Source organism: Emys orbicularis, chromosome 17 (assembly GCF_028017835.1).
Source record: "Emys orbicularis isolate rEmyOrb1 chromosome 17, rEmyOrb1.hap1, whole genome shotgun sequence".
Lineage (NCBI taxonomy): Eukaryota > Metazoa > Chordata > Testudines > Emydidae > Emys > Emys orbicularis.
This window is the reverse complement of record NC_088699.1, coordinates 20,356,641-20,377,610: the sequence shown is the minus strand read 5'-3', so window position 1 is coordinate 20,377,610 and position 20,970 is coordinate 20,356,641. Positions and strand designations below refer to the sequence as shown.

At 56.9% G+C, this 20,970-nt stretch overlaps 1 protein-coding gene across 1 annotated transcript; it reads right to left on the bottom strand.

Annotated features, from left to right (window-relative positions):
* Nucleotides 1–1,728: 1,728 nt before the first annotated feature.
* Nucleotides 1,729–19,205, bottom strand: TMEM120A (transmembrane protein 120A). The gene is made up of 12 exons (XM_065418189.1): nt 19,087–19,205; nt 11,113–11,231; nt 10,188–10,304; nt 8,820–8,879; nt 8,038–8,133; nt 6,388–6,477; nt 5,851–5,916; nt 5,493–5,554; nt 5,018–5,110; nt 4,272–4,336; nt 3,763–3,831; nt 1,729–3,180 (listed from the first exon to the last, which is right to left on the bottom strand). Exons 1-12 carry the CDS (start codon nt 19,159–19,161, stop codon nt 3,067–3,069), a joined length of 1,026 nt encoding a protein of 341 aa, XP_065274261.1. The 5' UTR covers nt 19,162–19,205; the 3' UTR covers nt 1,729–3,066.
* Between the last annotated feature and the right edge of the window lie 1,765 nt (nt 19,206–20,970).

The window sequence follows — 20,970 nt, the reverse complement described above, 5'->3', positions numbered from 1 at the left end:
GTCAGGGACTTAACTGCAGCACTTGCCTCCACTGAATCTTGTTTCCTTAGTCACAGGGGACAGATGGCTGAAGCCACCTCCTGTGAGAGGGGGGAGTAATTCCAGATACTGGCCTGCAGGGGGCACTAATGTGCAGCTGCAGTCAGCCCAGGGGAGCAGGGAGAACAACTGGGCCCCCGTGTGCTTGGTAGTCACATGAACTGAACCCCCTTGGCCGCTTCTCCACACACGGTTTTGGTATCTGTGTTTCACGTTCACCCCGGCTTGAGACCTGCTCATGGAAAAGCTCTCCGCCTGTCCCATGAATGTAAATAATTTTAAATATACTGTCCCCTTGGAATAAAACAGGGTCTTTATTTTGCCTCGTGAGATCAGTTGCCTCTTGCTTCATTTCAGTGAGAAACAGACCCAAGAGGCAAGAGCTGTGGGCTGCTGCCAGCCAGTAATTTCCTCTTGCCTGGGGTGTCACCTTCCCCCCCCCCCCCCCCGCCCATCCTTTCACAAAGCCAAGGGGAAAGGTCACAAGGTGAGAACAGCTTTACAGGTGACCTGCCTATGCTTCAGGGGCAAATCTGGGACCAAGAGCCCCAGCTTCCGTTCCTGCTTTGCCACAGCCTTTCCTCTGAGATCTTGGGCAAGTCACTTAGCCTCTGGCTGTGCTGGAGAGATGGAGGGAGGGATCCGAAGCCCATCCTGTCTCCAGTGTGTTTAAAGCTCACTTCCCAAGGTGGCTGTGCATGCAGGCTCCACCTGGCCTCATTTTCCAGTAGCCGTGAACCCTCAGCAACCTGGGCTAGTCCCACACGTACAGCCCTAGGCAGGCTTGAAGTGCAGCTCACGGCCGTGATCCAAACGAGCTCGGGCCTGGCTCCCCACCCGGCCGTGATCCAAGCGAGCTCGGGCCTGGCTCCCCACCCGGCCGTGATCCAAGCGAGCTCGGGCCTGGCTCCCCACCCTGCTGTCACACTTCCGCTTGCAGTACAGCCAGCCCCCCAGAGCTCAAACTGAGGCAGAGTTTCTCCCCTCAGCTGCTCCCCTCATTTGCAGACTGTGGGCCTCTCTCCTTCCCTCCAGACCCACCTCTGTTCATTCCCAGGCTGGCCCAGAGCACCGCTCGCTTTCCAAACAGGTTTCCAGGGGGGAGTTGATGGAAAACAAACGTGGACTTGCAGCCAGTCACTTGTTCAGCAGTATGATTAACACTCACTTCCCCCGTCAGAGGAAATGTGGACTGGCACCAAGGCCGGTTCTGTTACAGCTGCACTGCGGCAAGTGCAGACACACCTGGGCTAGCTTGAACACAATTAGCAGGGACGCTGCAGCTGCCAGGTACGTCTACACTAAAAGGGATAAACCAGAGCCAGCCCCATTTCCAGGACAGGAGAGCAAGGACCTAGCTCACCTCCCTCAGCTGGAAATCAGGCTCTGCCGCAGGTGCTAGTTCAGGCCCGTGCAGCTCCCTCCGTCCCTGCCAGGAATATCCTGCCTGCTGCAAGCAGCTAGCAGAGGGGAGGACAAACGGCTGCTGAGTTTAGCTTTGCACAGAGCCCTCCCCTGCCAGGGGGTGCCTTCCCCTTGCCCCCTCTCACACTTACCCCTGCCAAGTTATCCCTCAGCAGCAGAGCTCAGGGCCTAAGCAGTGAGAATGGACTGCCCCCCCCAGCCCTCTTCCGTCCATCAAAACATCAACTACCCTGCCGGTGGATAAAGAGCGGTTGGGGTCAGAGATGGCTCTGTCAGGGGAAGGGATCGCCCTTCCTCCCTTTATTTTGGATGAGCTTCCTGTCAAAGAGGCACAGACATTAATACAGGTAGGACAGCTCCCTCCGCGACCCGTCTTCCCCTGCACCAAAGCTGGGTACCTGCTCAGACTTCCCCCAGCAGCTCACAAGTCAGCCAAGCACAGCTGCTCCAGCCAGGAGACCTGCCCTAGGCACCTCAGGGAACCTGCTGGCTAGGAAGTCAGAGCTCAAGGCCCCAAGCTACTTTCTAGCACCAGCTACACACACTGCTTCCTTTACTGTTTTTGGCATCTCTTCCCTCACTCTGCTTCTGCTGCCCAATGAATTGATGGGGGAGGGCTGGGACATTAGGCTGCCCCAGTTCCCGGATCATGCTTCGGAGTCCCCTTAAAGCATCCTGCTGGAGCAGAGAGGATGCGGAGCGGCCCCAGGGTGCAGACCACTGTAGTAAAGAGGTCAGGACACATCTGAAGCATGCATTTCCCATCGCTAGAAGGAGATTTGCGCAAGAGCCAGGCCTTGGGAATCCACGCCCATGATGGGGCTGGGAGAGCTGTGCTCCCCCCGGCAGCCGGTTCTCCCAGCCGGAGCGCTTCCACTGGGGACTCAGCAAATAATAAGCAAGGAGCCTGTTTCCATGCAATGGGGCTGGTTCCCTAAGCGGGAGTTGCTGAGCTGTTCGCCCCTTGTGTCTCAGCAGCACTGTCCATGGGGAGGGGAGCTTGGAATAAGCCCAGGGCTGGGGGCTGCTCCCTCCCCCTCAGGCCCAGCTGGCCCCACTGGAGGGTTCAGGGAAGAGGCTTTGCCCCACCAGCTGTCATGGGCAATTCAGTTCTCTGGTTGCTTGGAGCTAGCTAGTGTTCGTAGTAGTGCTTTGGCCTGACCCCCAAGAAAGGGGTCACATTAACATCTGAGTAGCTGCCCTAGACACCCCACTTCTGGAGCAAAGGGAGGGGAATGCCCTGGGGGGCAGAGAGGGATAACAACTGCCTGGCTAGCCACGGTGCCCTCGGGGGAGATCGCTTCCATCCTCCCGCATCGCAGCAGGCCCACAGTGGCTCCAGCCAAAGGCAGCGTGTCCCGGGGCTGGGATGGTGAGGGAGCCTCAGACTTCAGCAGCTTGGTTTACTGGATCACATACATTCCCCCGAGGTTCCCTGGACAGTCCCAGTGGGCCTGCCCCTGAGCAACGGGCACAGGTTCAAGGGGCGAGGAGGAGAGTCGGACGGCAAAGCCTGGAGTGTGGCTAGGAGACAGTGGGGGGGAGGGGGAAGGCGGTGGAGAGGCCCCTGTCCCCCCCTGGTCTCAGCATCAGCTCCTCTTCTCACTCGGCCTTAGCGTCTTGGTTCTGGTTCTGGAATTTCTGCTGGACGACCCGCAGGGTGGTGGTGAAGTTCCCCACGAAGAGCACCAAGAAGGGGAGCCCGCACATGAGAACCTGAGAGTTTGACGGGAGACACTAGAATTAACCCACCAGCAGGAGTCCAAGAGGCTGTGTTGAGCTGGGATCTCCTAGGCCACTAAGAGGGGCCACAGCCCATCAGTCACGCTGCTGCTGCTCCAGCTGTGTCGCTTCCCAGCAGCCGGACTCAGACCTGTATTCCTGCCTCAGCACAGGGGGAGGGACTAGACCTGAGCTCCCAGCCCCACAGCTCTCTGCCTTTGTGGTGAGGGCACAGGTGGGCCCTTCACCCCTGTTCTGACACCCACTGAGAGTGGCAACCAGACCCAAACTGCATGTGCCCCAGCCAAGTGGGCAGCAGGCAGTGAATGAGAAGAGGAAATTGCCAGAGGCTGCGATCCTTACACAGCAGAATGGCTACACACACACACACACACACACACACACACCCACCCCTCTTCCCGGGCATCTCATTCAGCCAAGCACTCAAGCTGCTGCTGGGAGGACGAGGGCTGGCAGCAAGGGGGAAGTGGGGGAAGCAGTTTCTAAGGCATTTTCTCATTTCCATGCTCCACCCCCCCTCCCTCCAGGCTCCCTTTGCCCGAGCCGCTCGCTCACCTGCCATTCCTTGCACTGCGGATGTCTGGCCAGCTGGAAGAGGGTGACCGCGTTGTAAAACTGCCAGAACTGAAGGAGACGCGGGGTTAAGGGACAGTTTTCATGGAGACTCATGTCAGATGCTCCCCAGCGAACCCAGCACGGACGTGTCCCAGGCCAGCGCCATGGGCCTTGCCTCCTGCTGCCCAAATACCCAGCCCGAGGCACCCGGCAGCTCTTCTGAATGTCGCTGGGATTGGGGGCAGCTCCGCCTCTGAAAAGCCCAACTCACGAGGCAAGAGCAGGTGCTGGTTTAAGTATTTAAGGAGCCTCGTTTTATGCACGTCTCTATCAGGAGGGGCCGTCCAGCCTCTCGCTCCCCCAGCTACTCTGCTCGCACTAACGCAGCCGAGCCTCTCTCCTCCACTGGCACCTGGGTGGTACCTCCCCTCCCTCTCGTCCGTCTCCAAGGACGAAACCCATTCGAGCCCCAGTGCCAAGAGGCACAGAGATGCCTGGTGCGGACTCACCTGGCCAAAGAAGAGGAACGGCAGCAAGAAAGTGAGGCCCCTCCACATCCACGACTGGAAGCCCTCTGCAGAGACGGGACATACGAAGGGGACCTTAGAACTCAGTGCAACAGGGAGGCGCTGTGCCATACCGCTGTGAGTATGGGGCTGGATTCAGTCACCCAGCCTTGGACACACAAGGGACTCAGAAAACGTGATTGCAGAAAATTTTATAAGGAACCAAAAACTTCCCACTCCAATTGGTGCCAGTGCCTCATGGGAGTTGTAGTTCAGATGCTCTGCACTCCCTTTCTCCTCTAGGGGCTGGGACCTCTGGCCGGACTACATCTCCCCTGATGCACAACTGCCAGGAACCCCTCTGACGCATGCCCTCCTGGTGCTCAGAGGGGAGAAGCAGTGCGCGGTAGGAGGTGTAGTCCAGCCGGAGAGCGACTGAGCCAGGTACCCTAGAGAAACATGCCCAGCGGCCCCAAGTGAGGTAGGCATTTGTGGGATGACCCAGCCCATGCCGTGCCGTAACGCCAGCAAGGGGAACACCGACTGTGCAACCGGCCCCGAGCGAACTGAGCTTCAGGGGGAGAGCAGCGGGGCTGCTCCGGCCCCCGGATGGCTGACTGTCTGCACTGAGTTTGGGGATGGGCCAAGCTGCCCCACGGGCATGAAGTCAGGGTCGGGGCCTGGTCGTCTCCGCTGCTACGCCAGCCAGCTGAGTGGTAGATTGCAGCTGGACACAGGAGGCAACTTACCCACGGTGAGATCCATGTTGTGCCTCTCCCCCAGCGCCCTCAGCCGGTACAGGCACCCGCTCTGATAGTAATACTGGAGGAACTGCACAAAGCCTGCAAGGAGAGGAGAGCTTCAGGAAGGGGAGATTCCTGCACAACTGCCAGCGTGCAATCCACTGGCCTGCGGCGCTTCCCCGCTCACCAGGCCCTCCCAGCCGCCTCCTTGCTCCGGGCGCAGTGCCCTACGCAGGCCAGGCCGGCGCTCTGTCACCGCTTCCCGAGCCTGCAGCTTCGCAGAGCGCTAGGGAGGAGAAACCGTCTCCTGGCTCCTGGGGACCTTGCCAACCCCCCTGTAAGCGCTGTGGACCCAGAGGGCACGGCTGAAACAGGCTAACAGGAGAGGGACGCAGCCGCCAGCCTGCTGATCCGGAGGCTCCGGCTGGGTTTCCAAAGCCCAGCACCCAGGCTGGCTCCCCGCCCACGCAGGGACACTCACTCTGATACATGGAGAAGGAGAGGAACTGGTTTCGGAACATCTGGTACATGAGCCCGTCCGGCCTGCGGGGGAGAAGAGACGGTGGGGGACGCTCAGGGTGTCACCGCTGGCATCAGCCTGCTCTCTGGGTTTTATTTGCGAGCATCCCACAGCCCCGGGTGATGTCAGAGATCCCCTGGCTACTCCCTTTGAGGCCCCCAGGGCAGCAGGGACCCAATTTAGGGGGAGGCTGGCATGAGCCCACCCAGGTGAAGTCTGTCCTCTAACATCCTCGCAACCCAACTGCGAGCCAGGGAGGAGAGGGCAGGAAAGCAGGATGATGCGGGATCCCCAGCGACGGGCAGCGATGGAGACTCACCAAGTCAGCATGACGCCCGAGAGGAAGGTAGAGACATAGTGATGGAAAACCCACCAGCCTTTGATTCTGGGGGAGCAGAGAAGAGGGAGCCAGAATTAGACATCCACACGGGGGCTAGGCTTGCAAGGGAGGTGAAGGCCAGGCTGGCCCTCCAGCCAGGGAAGACAGGTCAGCAGCTCCCCCCTGCTCACAAGGAGCGGGAAGAACACAGGGCCAGGGCAGATGCTCAGCCGGCACCAGGATGGCGCTGGCACCGTGGCACGAAGCAGGGACTGCTGTAATCAGCGAGCCAGGCTGCTAGACCTGCTACCCCCGAAGCTGTTGGTTCTCCTCCCATGGCCCCTCCCCCGGGAGCGCTTCACAATACTGAGCAAGCTGTTCCCCCAGTTAGCAGAGGTGACCCCGAGTGGGGGACTCTTTCGCCCGCTCCCCTGGAGCTCGGGGCAGCTCTGGGAGCAGAGGCTAATGCAGCAGGTCAGGATCGGTCTGCTCAGCCTGGGTGAGGCTGTGGCACTGGGAGGGTGGGGCCCTGCTCACCTGGACCCGTTGGTGATGAGGATGCACTCGCGGATGGTGAGGGTGCAGTAGTACCAGACCAGCAGGAAGTTAAAGACGGCGTCCGTCACCCTGTCACACACAAAGCGGACGGTGAAGAGGGGGAGCAGAGCGGAACCTCTGCGGCTCCACCAGGAACCGGGCAGACCTCAGGAGCATTCAGCCGCAGTGCTGCTTCCCCTTCAGTCCCTATGCAGAGCAACTGCGTTGGGTTGAGGGTCTGGCCCATTAAGCAGCTTCCTGCTACCACGGAACTGCTGGGAACAGCCACGCCGGCGCTGGGGGAGGGAGGGATGCAATACAACGCAAGCTCTCTGGTGCATTCCCACTGCTGCCGGGAGGCAAGCTCTGGGATAGCAGCTAGGGGCGTGGCGTGGGGGGGCGCAGGACAGGCGAAGCCTGCCCAGCCTGCGGAAACACGGGCAGGGAATGTAAGAGTGTGGCACTGAAACAACCTAAACCGTGAAGCAACCTAACCTGCTCACATAGGGTCAAGCTCCTTGGGAAGGACGTGAAAGCAAGGGCGTGACTTTGGAATAAAGACCGGAGCACACTTTTGACAAGCCAGGGGTCTGACCGCACCCCCAAATGGGCATTTCCAAGTCTTATTTCAGCAGAGGCCACCGGCTCTGGTCTCAGTGGGGAGCTGCTCCAGCCACATGGAGAGGGGTGGAAGCTTCTCATATAGAAACCCAGATGCTGAGACAGGTACGGGGGGGAGGGATAGCTCAGTGGTTTGAGCATTGGCCTGCTAAACCCAGAGTTGTGAGTTCAATCCTTGAGGGGGCCACTTAGAGGGATCTGGGGTTAAATCAGTACTTGGTCCTGCTAGTGAAGGCAGGGGGCTGGACTTGATGACCTTTCAGGGTCCCTTCCAGTTCTATGAGATAGGCATATCTCTATACATTTCTTATTACAGTGACACCGAGCGGCCAGGGTGTGTGTGCACAAAAGGGTCACCGACTATTTGGAGAGTCCTGATCCCCGAGCCAGTTACAGACCATAAGCCTTTGGCCCAGTCCAGCCACGCTGCCCCTTGGATGCTACATTCCTCACGCCTTCGATGAGATAGAAATTTACTGCAGGACAGGCACCAGGAAAATCCCACCCGACTGCGGGGTGGCAACTTGTGGAGGAGCCTTGTTCAGCCCCTGGACTGCTCACCCAGGTGGGTCCCATTCCCCATGGCCGGCCAGCCTCAACCACATCAGAACCCAGTGGGCTAGCAGCAGTGACGCTGCACACCTGCAAACCGGATCCAAGCTGGTGAGACGTGACTGGCCCAGTCCATTATCCAGGGTCCCATCTCCAGCCCACCAGGGGAACGTTTCTGCTCAAGATCATGTTACCTCCAGCAATCCTATTGCATGTTACCTCCAGCAATCCTATTGTAGCCCCACAGTCCTTGAAGGATCCTATATCCTACAGAGGCACCAGTCTGCAGTTTGGTTCCCATCATTCGGGGATGGTAGCCTAAGTCAGAAGCTACTCAACCCGACACCTTCCACACAGATCCCATGCATCTCAGCTAAGCAGTCTGTTAGCAGACCCTGGTTTCAGCCCAGGAGATGGTCTCTCTTATAAGGCTGCCCACATGGCTTGGTGAGCATCTTGCTGCTGCCACAGACTCACCTGGAGTTGAGAAGGAACCTGCAGGAGAAGGAGATGATGAGCAGGATGATGGTGAGGTAGAGCTTGAATTTCTCGTACTCATCTTTATAAGCAAACCTGCAGGGAAGCACAGCGAAGGGTCATGGTGTGCAGAGAATAAACCCAAAGTCTTCAGGCAACGATCAGTGGACAAGGGCCATCTCCCATGGCTACAAAGAGCAACCGGGTAAACCTGAGAGACCCTGCGGCCGTACCAGCTTGGACCATGAGCTACTGGGTCTCGGACAGGAGACCCAAGATGCTGTAGGGAAGGGTGCTGGGGCTGTTGGTTGAGCAAGCCTTGGATCATGTCTCAACATGGCATTAGGGGGCACTGTGCTGCCAGAGGCTCCGCCTGCCCTTAGACCAGCCCCAACCCACCAACCCTAACTGGGAGGGAAGAACGCCACCTACTGAACCACTAACAAGCCTGTGTTTTCCTGGTAGGTCTCCCATCCAGGCTTGACCTAAAGACCCCTGCCAGAGGCAGGACAGTTGCAAGAACATGCAAGAGAAGATCAGGTGTCAGAGGTTAACTCTAGGGGAGGGAGTGTCCTAAACCCAGCCCTGGGACGGGTCAACGTGACGATCAGTCCTGCCAGTGGAAGAGGGTCTCTGCGGATGCTGGGATTGGGAAGAGCTTGGCAAGGGTCAGTGCCAGACACGCTCACGTGCCGGCAGAAGACGACCCGCCTCTCCAAGAGTAAAGGGAATTCTACTGCCTTTAAGCGGCCACAAACAGATGGACAGCAGAGGGGCATTACTTAGCCTGCTTGCTGAGTAGAGTCACATTCACGTTCCCAAGCACCAGACTCAGGTACAACCTAGATGAGAATGGAAGGAGAAGTGAGAACATACGCAGGAGGCATACAGCACCGCTGTGCCGGTGGCAGTACTTGAGATTGAAAGGGCTCCTGCTGCGTGGCTAAGGTGTAGCTATCACACACGCATTGTATGGGCTCCAACGCCAAGCTTTACTACGGTCACGACGTACGTAGGCTTATTCGTTCATCGGTCGGTCCCTTTGCGGGAACACCGGCTGGGACAGGCGCCCATCCTTCTACTTGTCAATGACGCAGACGCAGCTCTGTCACTAGCACAGCGGAAGGCGGCCTCTGCCCAAGGCTGCCTCGGGCACCCGCAGCAGTCGGGAGAAGTATGGCCAAGTGCAGAACCTGTGCCCCCTAGGACCTCCCCACCAATGCTCACGAGGGTCCCCGATTGCCGGCGACGCGAACTCTGCACCAAAGAGGGGCCACCGCGGTCACAGCCAAGTCAATGGCAGGAGGATGTAGGAAAGCCACTAATGGCAGCCATTAGCATGAGCGAGGTCTGGAGACAGGAACCCTGCACGTCACATCAGGCAAAATATGGGGCAGTTCCCGCCCCGGGATTGGGATGGTTCCTCCCGCTCTGCCAGCCTGCAGAGTAACTGCTGAATGGAAGGCTCCTTGCTTAACAGCACATTACTGATGCTGTGTGGGGGAACCAGGAACATAGGCAGACCTGTGCTCCGTTGCCTGGTAACACACCCGAAACATCCTGCCAGGGACCTTAACTCCACCCCCGGCTTTCACCTTCACCTGACACTAAGCAGCACTTGCTACTGTTCACCCCCCACTTTACTGCATTAAGGAGAGACTGTTACCCTAGAATAAACATCTGTTCAAACACCGCACTAATGGGCCTCTTGCCCAGCCAGCGGGAGGTCAGGCTGCTGGCCACGGGGCAACACCAGTGCCTGCTGGAGAGCGAGCTTCGTGCCAGCGGTGTCCAAAGACACTGCTGCTCCAAGCAGCCAGTCCCAGGGGTTATACTCTGCTCTGAATTGGCAACTCTCTGTGCCAAGGCCCCTAGCCTAATCTGTCTCTGGATGGTCACGCCGAGGTTTTCCCAAGCCCAGTGGAAACTGGGGGCTTGGAATCTGAATCGGGAGGGTGGAGATTGAAAAGGAGCGATGAGAAATTAACTAGCACCAGCCGTGTATCAGGTCTTTCACTGACATCCTGAGAGAGTCTGGGCAGTTTTTGGCTGGTAACCCAAGCAATCTCTGGTAACCGTTGCATAGAAGTCAATAGCTTCAGTCCTTTTACTGCTGGCTAAGACCCCAAGACCATGGGATGGCTTCTTACCCATTCTTCTTTGGCAAATACGCCTCCATTTCAAAGAAGATGCTCTGCCTCTCTTTGATGAGGCTCTGGATCTCCCGGATGGACTCTTCCTGTTCGGCGGTTATCGAGGACTTGCAGCTGGGGAAAGGAACGTGACTCGGTCTGACAAGAAGGACCAGCAGCTGCTGCTGTGTGACGTTGTCCCATCACAGGACAGCAGGAACCGAGAGATTAATTCGGAACTAACAGGGGGATGAAACCTGGGAGCTAATCCCCGAGTTTCAGAATGGGACCTAGGCTAAGAGGCAGCAGGGTGGAAACCATAGACTCATAGACTTTAAGGTCAGAAGGGACCATTGTGGTCATCTAGTCTGACCTCCCGCATGATGCAGGCCACAAAAGCTGACCCACCCACTTTCCCTTAACTCAGCTGTTGAAGTCTCCAGATCGTGATTTAAAGACTTCAAGTCGCAGAGAATCCTCCAGCTTGCGACCCCTGCCCTATGCTGCGGAGGAAGGCGAAAAACCTCCAGGGCCTCTGCCAACCTACCCTGGAGGAAAATTCCTTCCCGACCCCAAATATGGCGATCAGTAGAACCCCGAGCATACAGGCAAGAATCTCCAGCCGGACCCTCATTTTACCAGCGATGGCACGTTGAACCAACATGAACAAGCAGCCACCAATTTTCTAAGCCTAGGAAGGCAGCGTGGGGAGCTGATGTCTAATGTGGGCAGGGGATGAAGACACTACTGGAGAAAGGAAAGGAGGGTATGAGAGAAGCGAAAGCTCCTTCGTCCTACCCAGCCCCCATGGTTCACCTACCCCAAACCATTCCTCCCCCCATCCTACGCCGTGGGGTGCTGAACGTGGCTCACTAGGCTCCCACGCGCCCTCCGACCAGGGCTCCGCAAGGATCTCCTTATGTTGCCCCACGTAGCTCCTTACTTTTTGAAGGCGAGAGACAGCTCCTTCAGCTGCTTCTTCTGCCGTGCAATGGAACTGGAGATCCCATCCTGAAGCTTGGTTAGTTCTTCGAGCTTCTGCTTGTACTGCTTATGGGCCTCCTGGCAATGGAAAGGACAGACCAGCGGTGAGCCCAGGTGCCTCAGCTGGGAGCCCGTTTAATTCTCCGGGAGGCTGGGCTGGGGATTTGAGCAGAGGAACAAGAGGCAGGACCTTTGAGAACTATCCCCAGCTTCACCGCTGACTCGTGGCATCCGCTTGGGAAGCGTATTTGCCCCTCCAGATGGGGTTGGTACTCCCACTCAGAAGGGGCCTGGGAAACTCACTGGGTAAATGCTTAGAGACCGGCGAAGTGGGGTTTGCTTTCCTGGCCTGACGCAGCCTCTATAAGCAGTGGGAAGTGAGCCCAGAGCCAAGCGTCTCACCCCCCGCACGCCATGCAGTCCCAAACTGGGATTCAGCTTCCATTCGAGACTGGTTCTCACACACACCCGTAGGGGGCACTGTGCGGCTGGAATAAGCTTGCCCATTGTGTTCCATTGCTCCTCCTTGCCTCGCCATGCCAAAGGAGGAACAAATGGGCTGGCAAGGAGCCACCTCTAGCTGAAGCCTAGACTAGACCTCAGATCCTGGCTTCCCTTCCCAGCCTGCCACTGACCTGCTGGGTGACCTAGACATCTCCCTCCCGCACCCTGCCCCGCGCCTCCATTTCAGATAGCGGCTGAAGCCTGGCCAGCCAGCTGAACTTCCAGACCCCGGAAGCCAGAAGGGACGAGCTGACTCAGCATTTCCCAGCAGCCTCCCATCCGGACCAAGAGGACGTTCGCGCAGCTGGGACCCGACTGTGACCGAGGGGAAGCTGCTGAACTAAAAGCCGCCTTATAGACCAGGCGTTCGTGAAGAGCCCAGCATCCAGCTTCCAACAGTGGCCAGTGGTTCAGGGGAAGGTGTCCCTGTAACACCGTCTGGTCCAGTACTGTGCTGACCGACATAGCCTGGGGGGAGGAAGGAGCCCCTACCTTCCCCCAGCTGGTGATCGTGGGTTATGCCCTGCAGCGTGGCACTGATTGTCTTCGAAATGCTGCCCTGCCTTGTGTAGGTGCCATTCTCATTTTAGGTTTGGAAAATCAGTGGTAGCCCTTGCCTCGTCAATGCTTACCCTTCTCCTGAAAGTCTGCTGAGAGATGCTACACGTTTGACACTGATGAACAATTCAGAATAGCACCTTCAACTAGAGAATTAAAGCCGAGCTCACAATTAGTCTTGTAACGGACCGTCAGTTGCAGATCTAGAATCCCAAGCTCTTCTACAGCTTTTATCAGTAGCTCTCAAAATGCTTTAGGAAGTAGGCCAGTATCATTATCCTCATTTACCGTTGGGGAAACCGAGGCACAGAGGCGCAATGACTTGGCCAAGGTCAACCAGCAGGTCAGTGGCAGAACCAAAGTCTCAGCCCTAGCCCAGTGTTCTAGCCACTACCTTTTGAATTACTTTTCTCTGTCCCCTGCAGCAGGGAGTCCCTCAGGTTAGTTCTACACTGCTAAAAACAACTCTCCACCCAATTTAAATTTGCTGCCTTTTAATCTGCACGTTGTGGTGCAAGCAGACCAGCTTTGAGTGCACTGTTATCTCGCAAGTTGCTCCTTAAACGGCATGTTCTTTACCCCACTGCTTGTAGCAGGGAAGAGGAAGGAACTGAATCTGTTAAGATGTTAGATTAGACCTTTGCCCACTTTTCACAAATTGGCCACAAGAGCAAAACGAGGATAGGTCTCTCAGGAGCAGGTCGCTTTCCCAAGAACAAGACTGTCCCTTCTATTCCGAGGGTGAGGGAAGAGCGCAGATTGCACCACTTCTCCGCCTCCTCAACCCTTCTTCACACAGCAACTCTGGTACATTTCACTTAACCCTCCTGGGCCAAGATGAAGTTTTTCCTCAAGGTCCCTGCACCACGCTCCCCCCGTTCCCGCTCCCCACACCTAATTGTGGGTCAGCACCAGGAGAGAAGAGTAGATGCAGTTGATTTAATGTGGGATCCGAGACAGTAAAGAGAGTTTAAGGAGTTTTTCACCAAGTGATCTGTGTGTCTTAACTGAACCCTGCTTCACTGAGCCTTCTCCAGGACGGGAGATATTCAGGGGGTTAAATAAAGCAGGGATCGAGAAAGTTCTGAGACACAGATGGTAGCTTGCCACACACCCCGTCCCTTTCCCCGCAGCGACTGGGAGGAATCTGGCTCCAGGATAGACTAAGGGCTTGTCTACAGCAGACTACAGGTGGGGGATTTGTAGAGTTCTAAAGCAGTCTTAACGCAAACCAGGTACCATTTAGTTCACACCAGCGGAGCCTATACAGGGCAGTTTGAGCGCTCTACCAATCACACCCCTGCGGCACTGTGTGGACAAGCCCCAGGAGCAGGGATAGAAATTTCAGTGCTCGCCAGGGCAGCAGCGACTTTGCACAGGAGAAAGAACAGGAGGGTTTCCTGTTGACAGGCCGTGGGAGGAGGTGTGAATCACTGGATGGGAAGCGTGGTTCTGAGTCTGGGTAGCAGGCCAGAACGGGGAGAGGCACACACATGCTCTTGGTAAATCAGAAGGGCCTCAACCAAGCAGAGGGCTTGGAGTCCAGCACGTCCTGAGACACCAGTGAAACGAGTTGGCTGGTCTCACTCAGGTGCCCCTATTTGCCCCAATCAAGAGACCACGATGCAGTTTGTGCTGGAGAGTCCCTTGTCTTGGTACGCTGGGGGGTAGGGCAGAGGTAAATTGCTGTAACCGCACAGGAAAGTTTGCAACACTTCATTCCTGGATGTAACCCATGCCAAGCAATATAACCACCCTGATTTCTGCAGATCCCACTTCTCTGAGCCGCTTCCTCCGGCAGTGAGCCTCCGAATGGGAGTATGAACAACCAATGGGGCAGGAAAACCCCCCGCTCTATGACTAACTCCTGGAGAACTCCCATGTACTCTGCTGGGGATGTGTTAGTGGGACTTGGCCACCTATACATCACGGGGCACGACACTCAGAAGTTAGGAGCAGCCGTAAAAGCCTTGGCAGGAGCCAGTACAAGTGAACACAGTACTTGGCAGTCATTCAAAGCAGATGCATCAGCAGCCGGACGTCTAGGAAACACTGACAGTACCAGAGGCGGCTGTTTCTGAGCCAGGACACCCGCAGCTTTCCTGACTTCCCGCTGCACGAGAAGGTATTACACAAAAGACCTTCACTGACGCCTAGTGTGGCCCCATGCTGCAATTCCCATTCACGCCCCCTCCCCCAGGCCGAGTGTCTTCCTAGAGCAGTGGTTTTCAAACTTTTTTTCTGGCGACCCAGTTAAAGAAAATTGTTGATGCCTGCGACCCAACGGAGCTGGGGATGAGGCGTTTGGGGTGTGGGAGGGGATCAGGGCTGGGGCAGAGGATTGGGGTGAGGTTTGGGGTGCAGGAGGGGGCTCTGGGTTTGCGGGGGCTCAGAGCTGGGGCAGGGGTGCGGGAAGGGGTCAGGGCTCTGGGCTGGGAGTGCAGGCTCTGGAGTGGGGCCGGGGATCAGGGGTATGGGGTGCAGGAAGGGGCTCTGGGTTTGGGGGGGACTCAGGACTGGGGCAGGTGATTGGGACGCGGGCTTACCTTGGGCAGCTCCCGGTCAGCGGCGCAGCAGGGGTGCTAAGGCAGGCTTCCTACCTGTCCTGGCACTGTGGACCGCACTGTGCCCCGGTAGCGGCCAGCAGCAGGTCCGGCTCCTAGGCGGAGGCGCGCAAGCAGCTCCGTGCGGCTCTCACCCGCAGACACCGCCCCCCCCCCCCAGTTCCCATTGGCCGGTTCCCGGCTAATGAGAGTGCGGAGCCAGTGCTTGGGGCGGGGGCAGTGGGCGGAGCCCCATGGCCCACCCGCCTAGGAGCCGGACCTGCTGCTGGCCGCTTCCGGGGCACAGCGCAGTGTCAGAACAGGTAGGGACTAGCCTGCCTTAGCCGGGCAGCACCGCTGATGGGACTTTTAATGGCCCGGTCAGCGGTGCTGACCAGAACCGCCGTGACCCAGTGCCTGACATTCTGTGACCCAGTATGGGTCGTGACCCACAGTTTGAAAACCACTATCCTAGAGTGTAACCTCTTCCCTAGTCCGCAGCAACGGATGCCCAGTCTGTAATCACGGCCCTGACAGTGGTTAGTCATCTGTGGTCGCAGCTCCGGGACAAGTTGAGTCCTGGGGTAATAAAGTACAGCTCCACTGACGACAGCTCTGACTTTAGCCCTGTGCGCCCCGCCAGGGACCGGGAACATTGGGCAATCGGTGGTAAGGTTCATTGCACTTTGCACTGGGGATTCCTAGCAGGAGGCACAACGTCTAAGTCCTCCGTGTAGTCGCAGCAGAAGCGAATTTTTACTGTCACTAATTTCAACTATTAAAGGGGCAGGATGGTCCTAGGGATTAGGGCAGTAGCTAGGACTTGGGAAGCTCAGGTTCAGTTCCCCCGCTATGCCACAGACTTGTGTGTGGCCTTGGGCAAGTCACTTAGTCTCACTGTGCCTCAGTTTCCCCATCTGTGAAGTGGTACTTCCCTACCTCACAGCGGTGCTGAAGATTAAAGATTATGAGGTGCTCAGATACTAGAGTGACAGGGGCCATATAGGGACCTAAAATAGATAGAACCTTGTACTGAAAGGTGTCGTAAATATGCCATTTCATCTACTACACCTCTACCCCGATATATGGCTGTCCTCGGGAGCCAAAAAAATCTTACCGCGTTATATCGAACTTGCTTTGATCCGCCAGAGCCCACCCCCCCCAGAGCACTGCTTTACCGTGTTATATCCGAATTCGTGTTCTATCGGGTCGCGTTATATCGGGGTAGGGATGTATTTGGTAGAACATATCTGCTACTAGCTGTGAGGCAAGGAAATTGTATCCCATTTCGCACAGGACACACTGACTTACCCCAGGACACACAGGTAGCCTGCAGCTGAGCCAGAACTCCACCCGGGTCTCCCAAGTCCTCATCTAGTGTTCTTACACCACATCCCTCTTGTAGAGCACAGCACTACATATGCCGTGCAAACCAGCTTTATTGTTCTAGGGTGGGATTTCTAAAAGCAGCACGTGTTGCTCCATCACTGAGATGACTTTGAGAAGCCCTCCTTGAATCTGATCTCTTTCTAGTCTTAATAAATCTTGTTCTGTCAAGGCCACTAGAGTGACTGATTAGGAATTTCACAGGCTGTCCCAAGAGGCAAAAAGCCATCAGCATCTGAGAGGAGCCGGTGAAGAAAGGCTGTCCTGAGTATACGCTATACTCATGGTCTCCATCAAAAGGACACGGACAGAGGAATCTTCTCCCAGGAAGCATGTCACTGGTAGGTCTCCAATCTAAGTGACACAGGAACCACCCAAGTACCATGGACAAGAACCAAGTGGAGAGGAGGGGAGTTAAGGTGACATGTATTCATACAATGTAGATCACAAAATGCTTTGGAGAACAACATACATGACAGTATGTGTAGTAAAAGTCACACCAGGCAGTGGGGCAAACACACTGTAGTGTATTCACTCCATAGTGAACACGTTAAAGCATTCAATCATTTACCAAAAGGAAAGCAGTCACGAGGCAGGAGCCTACCAGTATAACAGATGCAGACAACAGCCTTCTGAAAGAGACCTTAAAATGATGCTGTTTCCTTTCCAGCTGCATCCACACGAGATGTAAATCCCAAACAGCTCAGCCCAAAAAGACACGAGGGCTTCCCCAGCCAATGAGACTGTTTAGTCCCGGTTGTCAAGGACACCCGATAACCAGTATGCGACAAAGCAGGAGAGACATAGCAAAGGAAGTGTGAACAGGGATGGGGAAGCTCACCAGCACTCCACTGATCACTGACTGACAAAGTGTACGGGAGGAAAACCGACGGCCAAACATGGTAGACACAGTTACTGAATGATAAGCTCAGCAGCAATTAAATCCTCCTGTTTCCCACAGACAGGGATACAACATGGGGGCTGAACGGCTCTCTGCTATTTCACCTCTATTAATTTTTTCTTCTCCCCTTGCCTGAGATCACACCTCCAGTGGGTGTTTTGACAATAGATTATAAGAGTCACTGAGTCATAATTCACTCAGCAGCCAATGGAGGCAGAGTAAGGACATCATTGGAGCAGCAGCATTATACTTCCATTAAAGGCCACCATTCCCCCCCCCCCCCCCCCGCCATGGCATTAATAAAGTCAAGATAAAAATTCCCTCCAGACTAGAAGCTTGGCTGGCCACAGCAGGACCATTTCTCACTATGCATTTATATAGTCCCCAGCACAGCAGAGCCCTGATCCCAATGGGTGACTACTGAGGTAGAATGATTAATATTCGATATAAAAATAAACGAGAATAGAGGCCCAAAATGGCCACGCTTACATGTCTTGACTATCTGTTTTCCTCCAGAGCCAGAGATTACAGATTGTTGTTTTAAGAAAGTTCTTTTGCAGATGTTTAGCTCTGTTGAGGCAAGAACCTTTGGCAACATACAAAATAATGGAGACTAGAGTTATTCCAAAACCAGCGGCTACTCGTGTATCACATCCACCCTGAACAATACGGGACTGGATGAATGCCACTCCAAAGGCAGTCCCACATCACACCAGCACTCATGGCCTGTACTGACTGCCTGTTGGGGGACTGTACGGAGCCGGGCACTAGCCTATGAAACCGTTAATTGTTGGTGATCTGGTTGCCTTACTGCCTCTGCCCCCACACAGCACAACGGTTGTGATCAGTGGAAGCGCTGGAGTCCCCAGGGACTCAAACAGGATGGGGGTGCCAACAGGGTATTTTTAGTGGCGGGTCCTCAACTCCAAGATGCATGTCCCCTCTGTCCACCAGAGCTTGGGTGTACCACCCTTCTGGGCACAGTGCAAGGGCCAGCCTTCCGCAGGGACACGTAGGGCACGGTTGACAGCCTGTGGGTGGCAGCCAGGCGTGCTATGCCAACGTCACTGCCACAATCGCTGGGTTCTAGGCAGGCAAGTCACATCTTGTGTCCCACGTGCGAGTCAGGGATCAGTTATCAATGTCTTACCCAGGCGGTAGGTTTGAAGAAGCTTTGTGAAGCCTCCAGAGCTTGGAGAGGCTGCTGGGTTCATTGCTGGGGCCCAGTGGCTGCTTCCCACGTGCACCTGCTGCCCCATGCCAGGGAGAGGCCACACTCCGGTCTCCTCGCCCCCCCCCCCCTGCTGGGCCTGCAGCGTGGAGCCCAGCGCTGGGTCCTCCCAGCCCATCACGGGGGGTGGGGGGGGGGAGTAGGGGGACAGGCCTGGAGCCGAGCGGTCTGTGGCCACCCCAGGCAGGGGCACAGGACCCTCCCTCAGCACCAAGCAGCACCGCGCCAGGGCACTCGGGGGGCAGCTAAAAAACAGGTCTGAGCCTGAGGGAGCCGAGACATTATCCAGCCCCTGCGGGCCAGTGCGCCGCCCGCCCAGCCTCCGCCACCTCATTGCACGTGCAGCCGCCCGCCCAGCGAGCTCCCGCCCCCCCGGTATCTGCCTCCCCCCCAGAGCTGCCCCCGGCAAGCCGCCCCCACCCCCCAGAGCTCCCCGGCGCCTGCCCGCCCCCCCGGCAAGCCCCCGCCCCCCGGTATCTGCCTCCCCCCCAGAGCTGCCCCCGGCAAGCCGCCCCCGCCCCCCCCCAGAGCTCCCCGGCGCCTGCCCGCCCCCCCGGCAAGCCCCCGCCCCCCGGTATCTGCCTCCCCCCCAGAGCTGTCCCCGGCAAGCCGCCCCCGCCCCCAGAGCTCCCCGGCGCCTGCCCGCCCCCCCGGCAAGCCCCCGCCCCCGCCCCCTGGTACCTGCCTCCCCCCCAGAGCTGCCCCCGGCGAGCCCCCGCCCCCCCGGTACCTGCCCCCGGCGAGCCCCCGCCCCCTGGTACCTGCCTCCCCCCCAGAGCTGCCCCCGGCAAGCCCCGTCCCCCCGGGTACCTGCACGTGCTGGAAGCCGCCCTGCAGCTCCTCCCAGTCCCGCAGACACTCGCTGACCGAGGCCCGGAGGCTCATGGCGGCACCGGCGGGGTGACGGGGCGGCACGAACCGGCAGCGCCGCTCCGCTCTCAGCGGCCTCCGGACAGGGGCATTTCCGGGACCCGCCGCGACCAATCGTCACGGGGGTGCGGCCGGCGCCGTCCTGACGTCACAACCAATCGGCGCTCGGGGGCGGCGCTTTCGAACGCCACGCGACGGTGGAGCGAGGGGAAGGTTGCGGCAACAACAGCCTGGGGTGGGGACCCGGGGAGCAGCCGGGGGGTGGCGTTGGGGTGGGGACCCGGGGAGCAGCCGGCAGGTGGCGTTGGGGGGGGGGGACCCGGGGAGCAGCCGGGAGGTGGCGTTGGGGGGGGGGACCCGGGGAGCAGCCGGGGGGTGGCGTTGGGGACCTGGGGGAGCAGCCGGGAGGTGGCGTTGGGGGGTGACCTGGGGGAGCAGCCGGGAGGTGGCGTTGGGGGGAGGGGCCCGGGAAAACAGCCCAGGGGGCGTCGTTGGGGGGGACAGCGTTGGGGGTGACCCGGGGGAGCAGCCCAGGGGGTGGTGTTGTGGGGTGACCTGGGGGAGCAGCCTCGATGGGGGCGTATCTAGGGGGATATTTCCTTCCTTTCCCTTAGGGTCAGTCACAGATTTTCTCACTGGCAGTTCAGTGGGAAGTCTCTCAGTTCTAATCAGTCTGAAGTGATCGATGCTGATAAGTCTGAATTTGAAAAACACAACTGACATAGATCTCAGACTGCAGGTGGTTGGCCTCTGATTTTACATCCCAGACGGCATCTCCAGCCGCACAGTGCCCCTAACTTGGGCTTTGACATAGTACAGAAGCAGATGGTACACAGCACCACAGAAGCAACCTCTTCTTAGTATCTTGGGTTTTCCTTTCTACTTGTTCCTGTGAAGTACTAGCCTGGCCTGACCCGACCCTCCTGACCTTGGGAGACCCCATGAGAGCAAAGCCCAAAGCGCATTGACTACTTTTAAGTACTGTCCTTAAAATAAACAAATAACCTCCCTATGAATCCAACTGATGAAACCTGAGCTTCTGCTCCTCCTCATTTAGAGGCCGCAAGGCACCAGTTTAACAGTAGACTTTGTACCTCCGTTACAGACCTTCCTGATTTTTGACTGAGAGTTGCTGTGACCCATCCATAAAAGATTTGCCTTGCATTTAACAGTAATACAATCTGTGAGGCACAAGAGGTGGTGGGGTATTTATCTCTAGGGCCAGACCAAAAGCATGCTGACACCAATGGAAATCTTCCTATTGATCTCAATGGGCTTTGGCCCGGTCCCTTATACCACACAGTGTCTGAAGCCCAGATCCTCAGATGTATTTAGGCACCTAACTCCCACTGATTTCAAAATCAACAAAATCATCATCACTTTATAGGTCACACGTGGTCTAGATTCTTCCCTTCTTCCTCTGAGCCTGCTGGGGATTTTGTATTCCTCCTCCATCATCTGCCTTCTTTCCTTTCCCTGTTGTTTTCCTTGTGGCTGTGGCTATATCCGCAATACCATGACGTCTATCTGCAGCCCCCCCCCATCCAATGTGTTATTTTGATGTTCTTGTTAGATTAGAGTGATATTTTTTAATGTGAGGAAATTGTTCAGATCCTTGTGCAGTGTTGGGGATCTTGGATGTTCTTTCCTTGCTTATTTTCCTCGTAGGGTGCTAACTTCATCGACTGTTTGCCCTTTCATTGTAAATCAGCACGTGCCTTCGGCACTGCATACAGTGCTCACTTCTGGAAATCCTTCTGGAGGGACATTGAAATCAGTACATTTGAGATACTAATGCAAGTAGAAGCCTTGGGGCTGGAATAG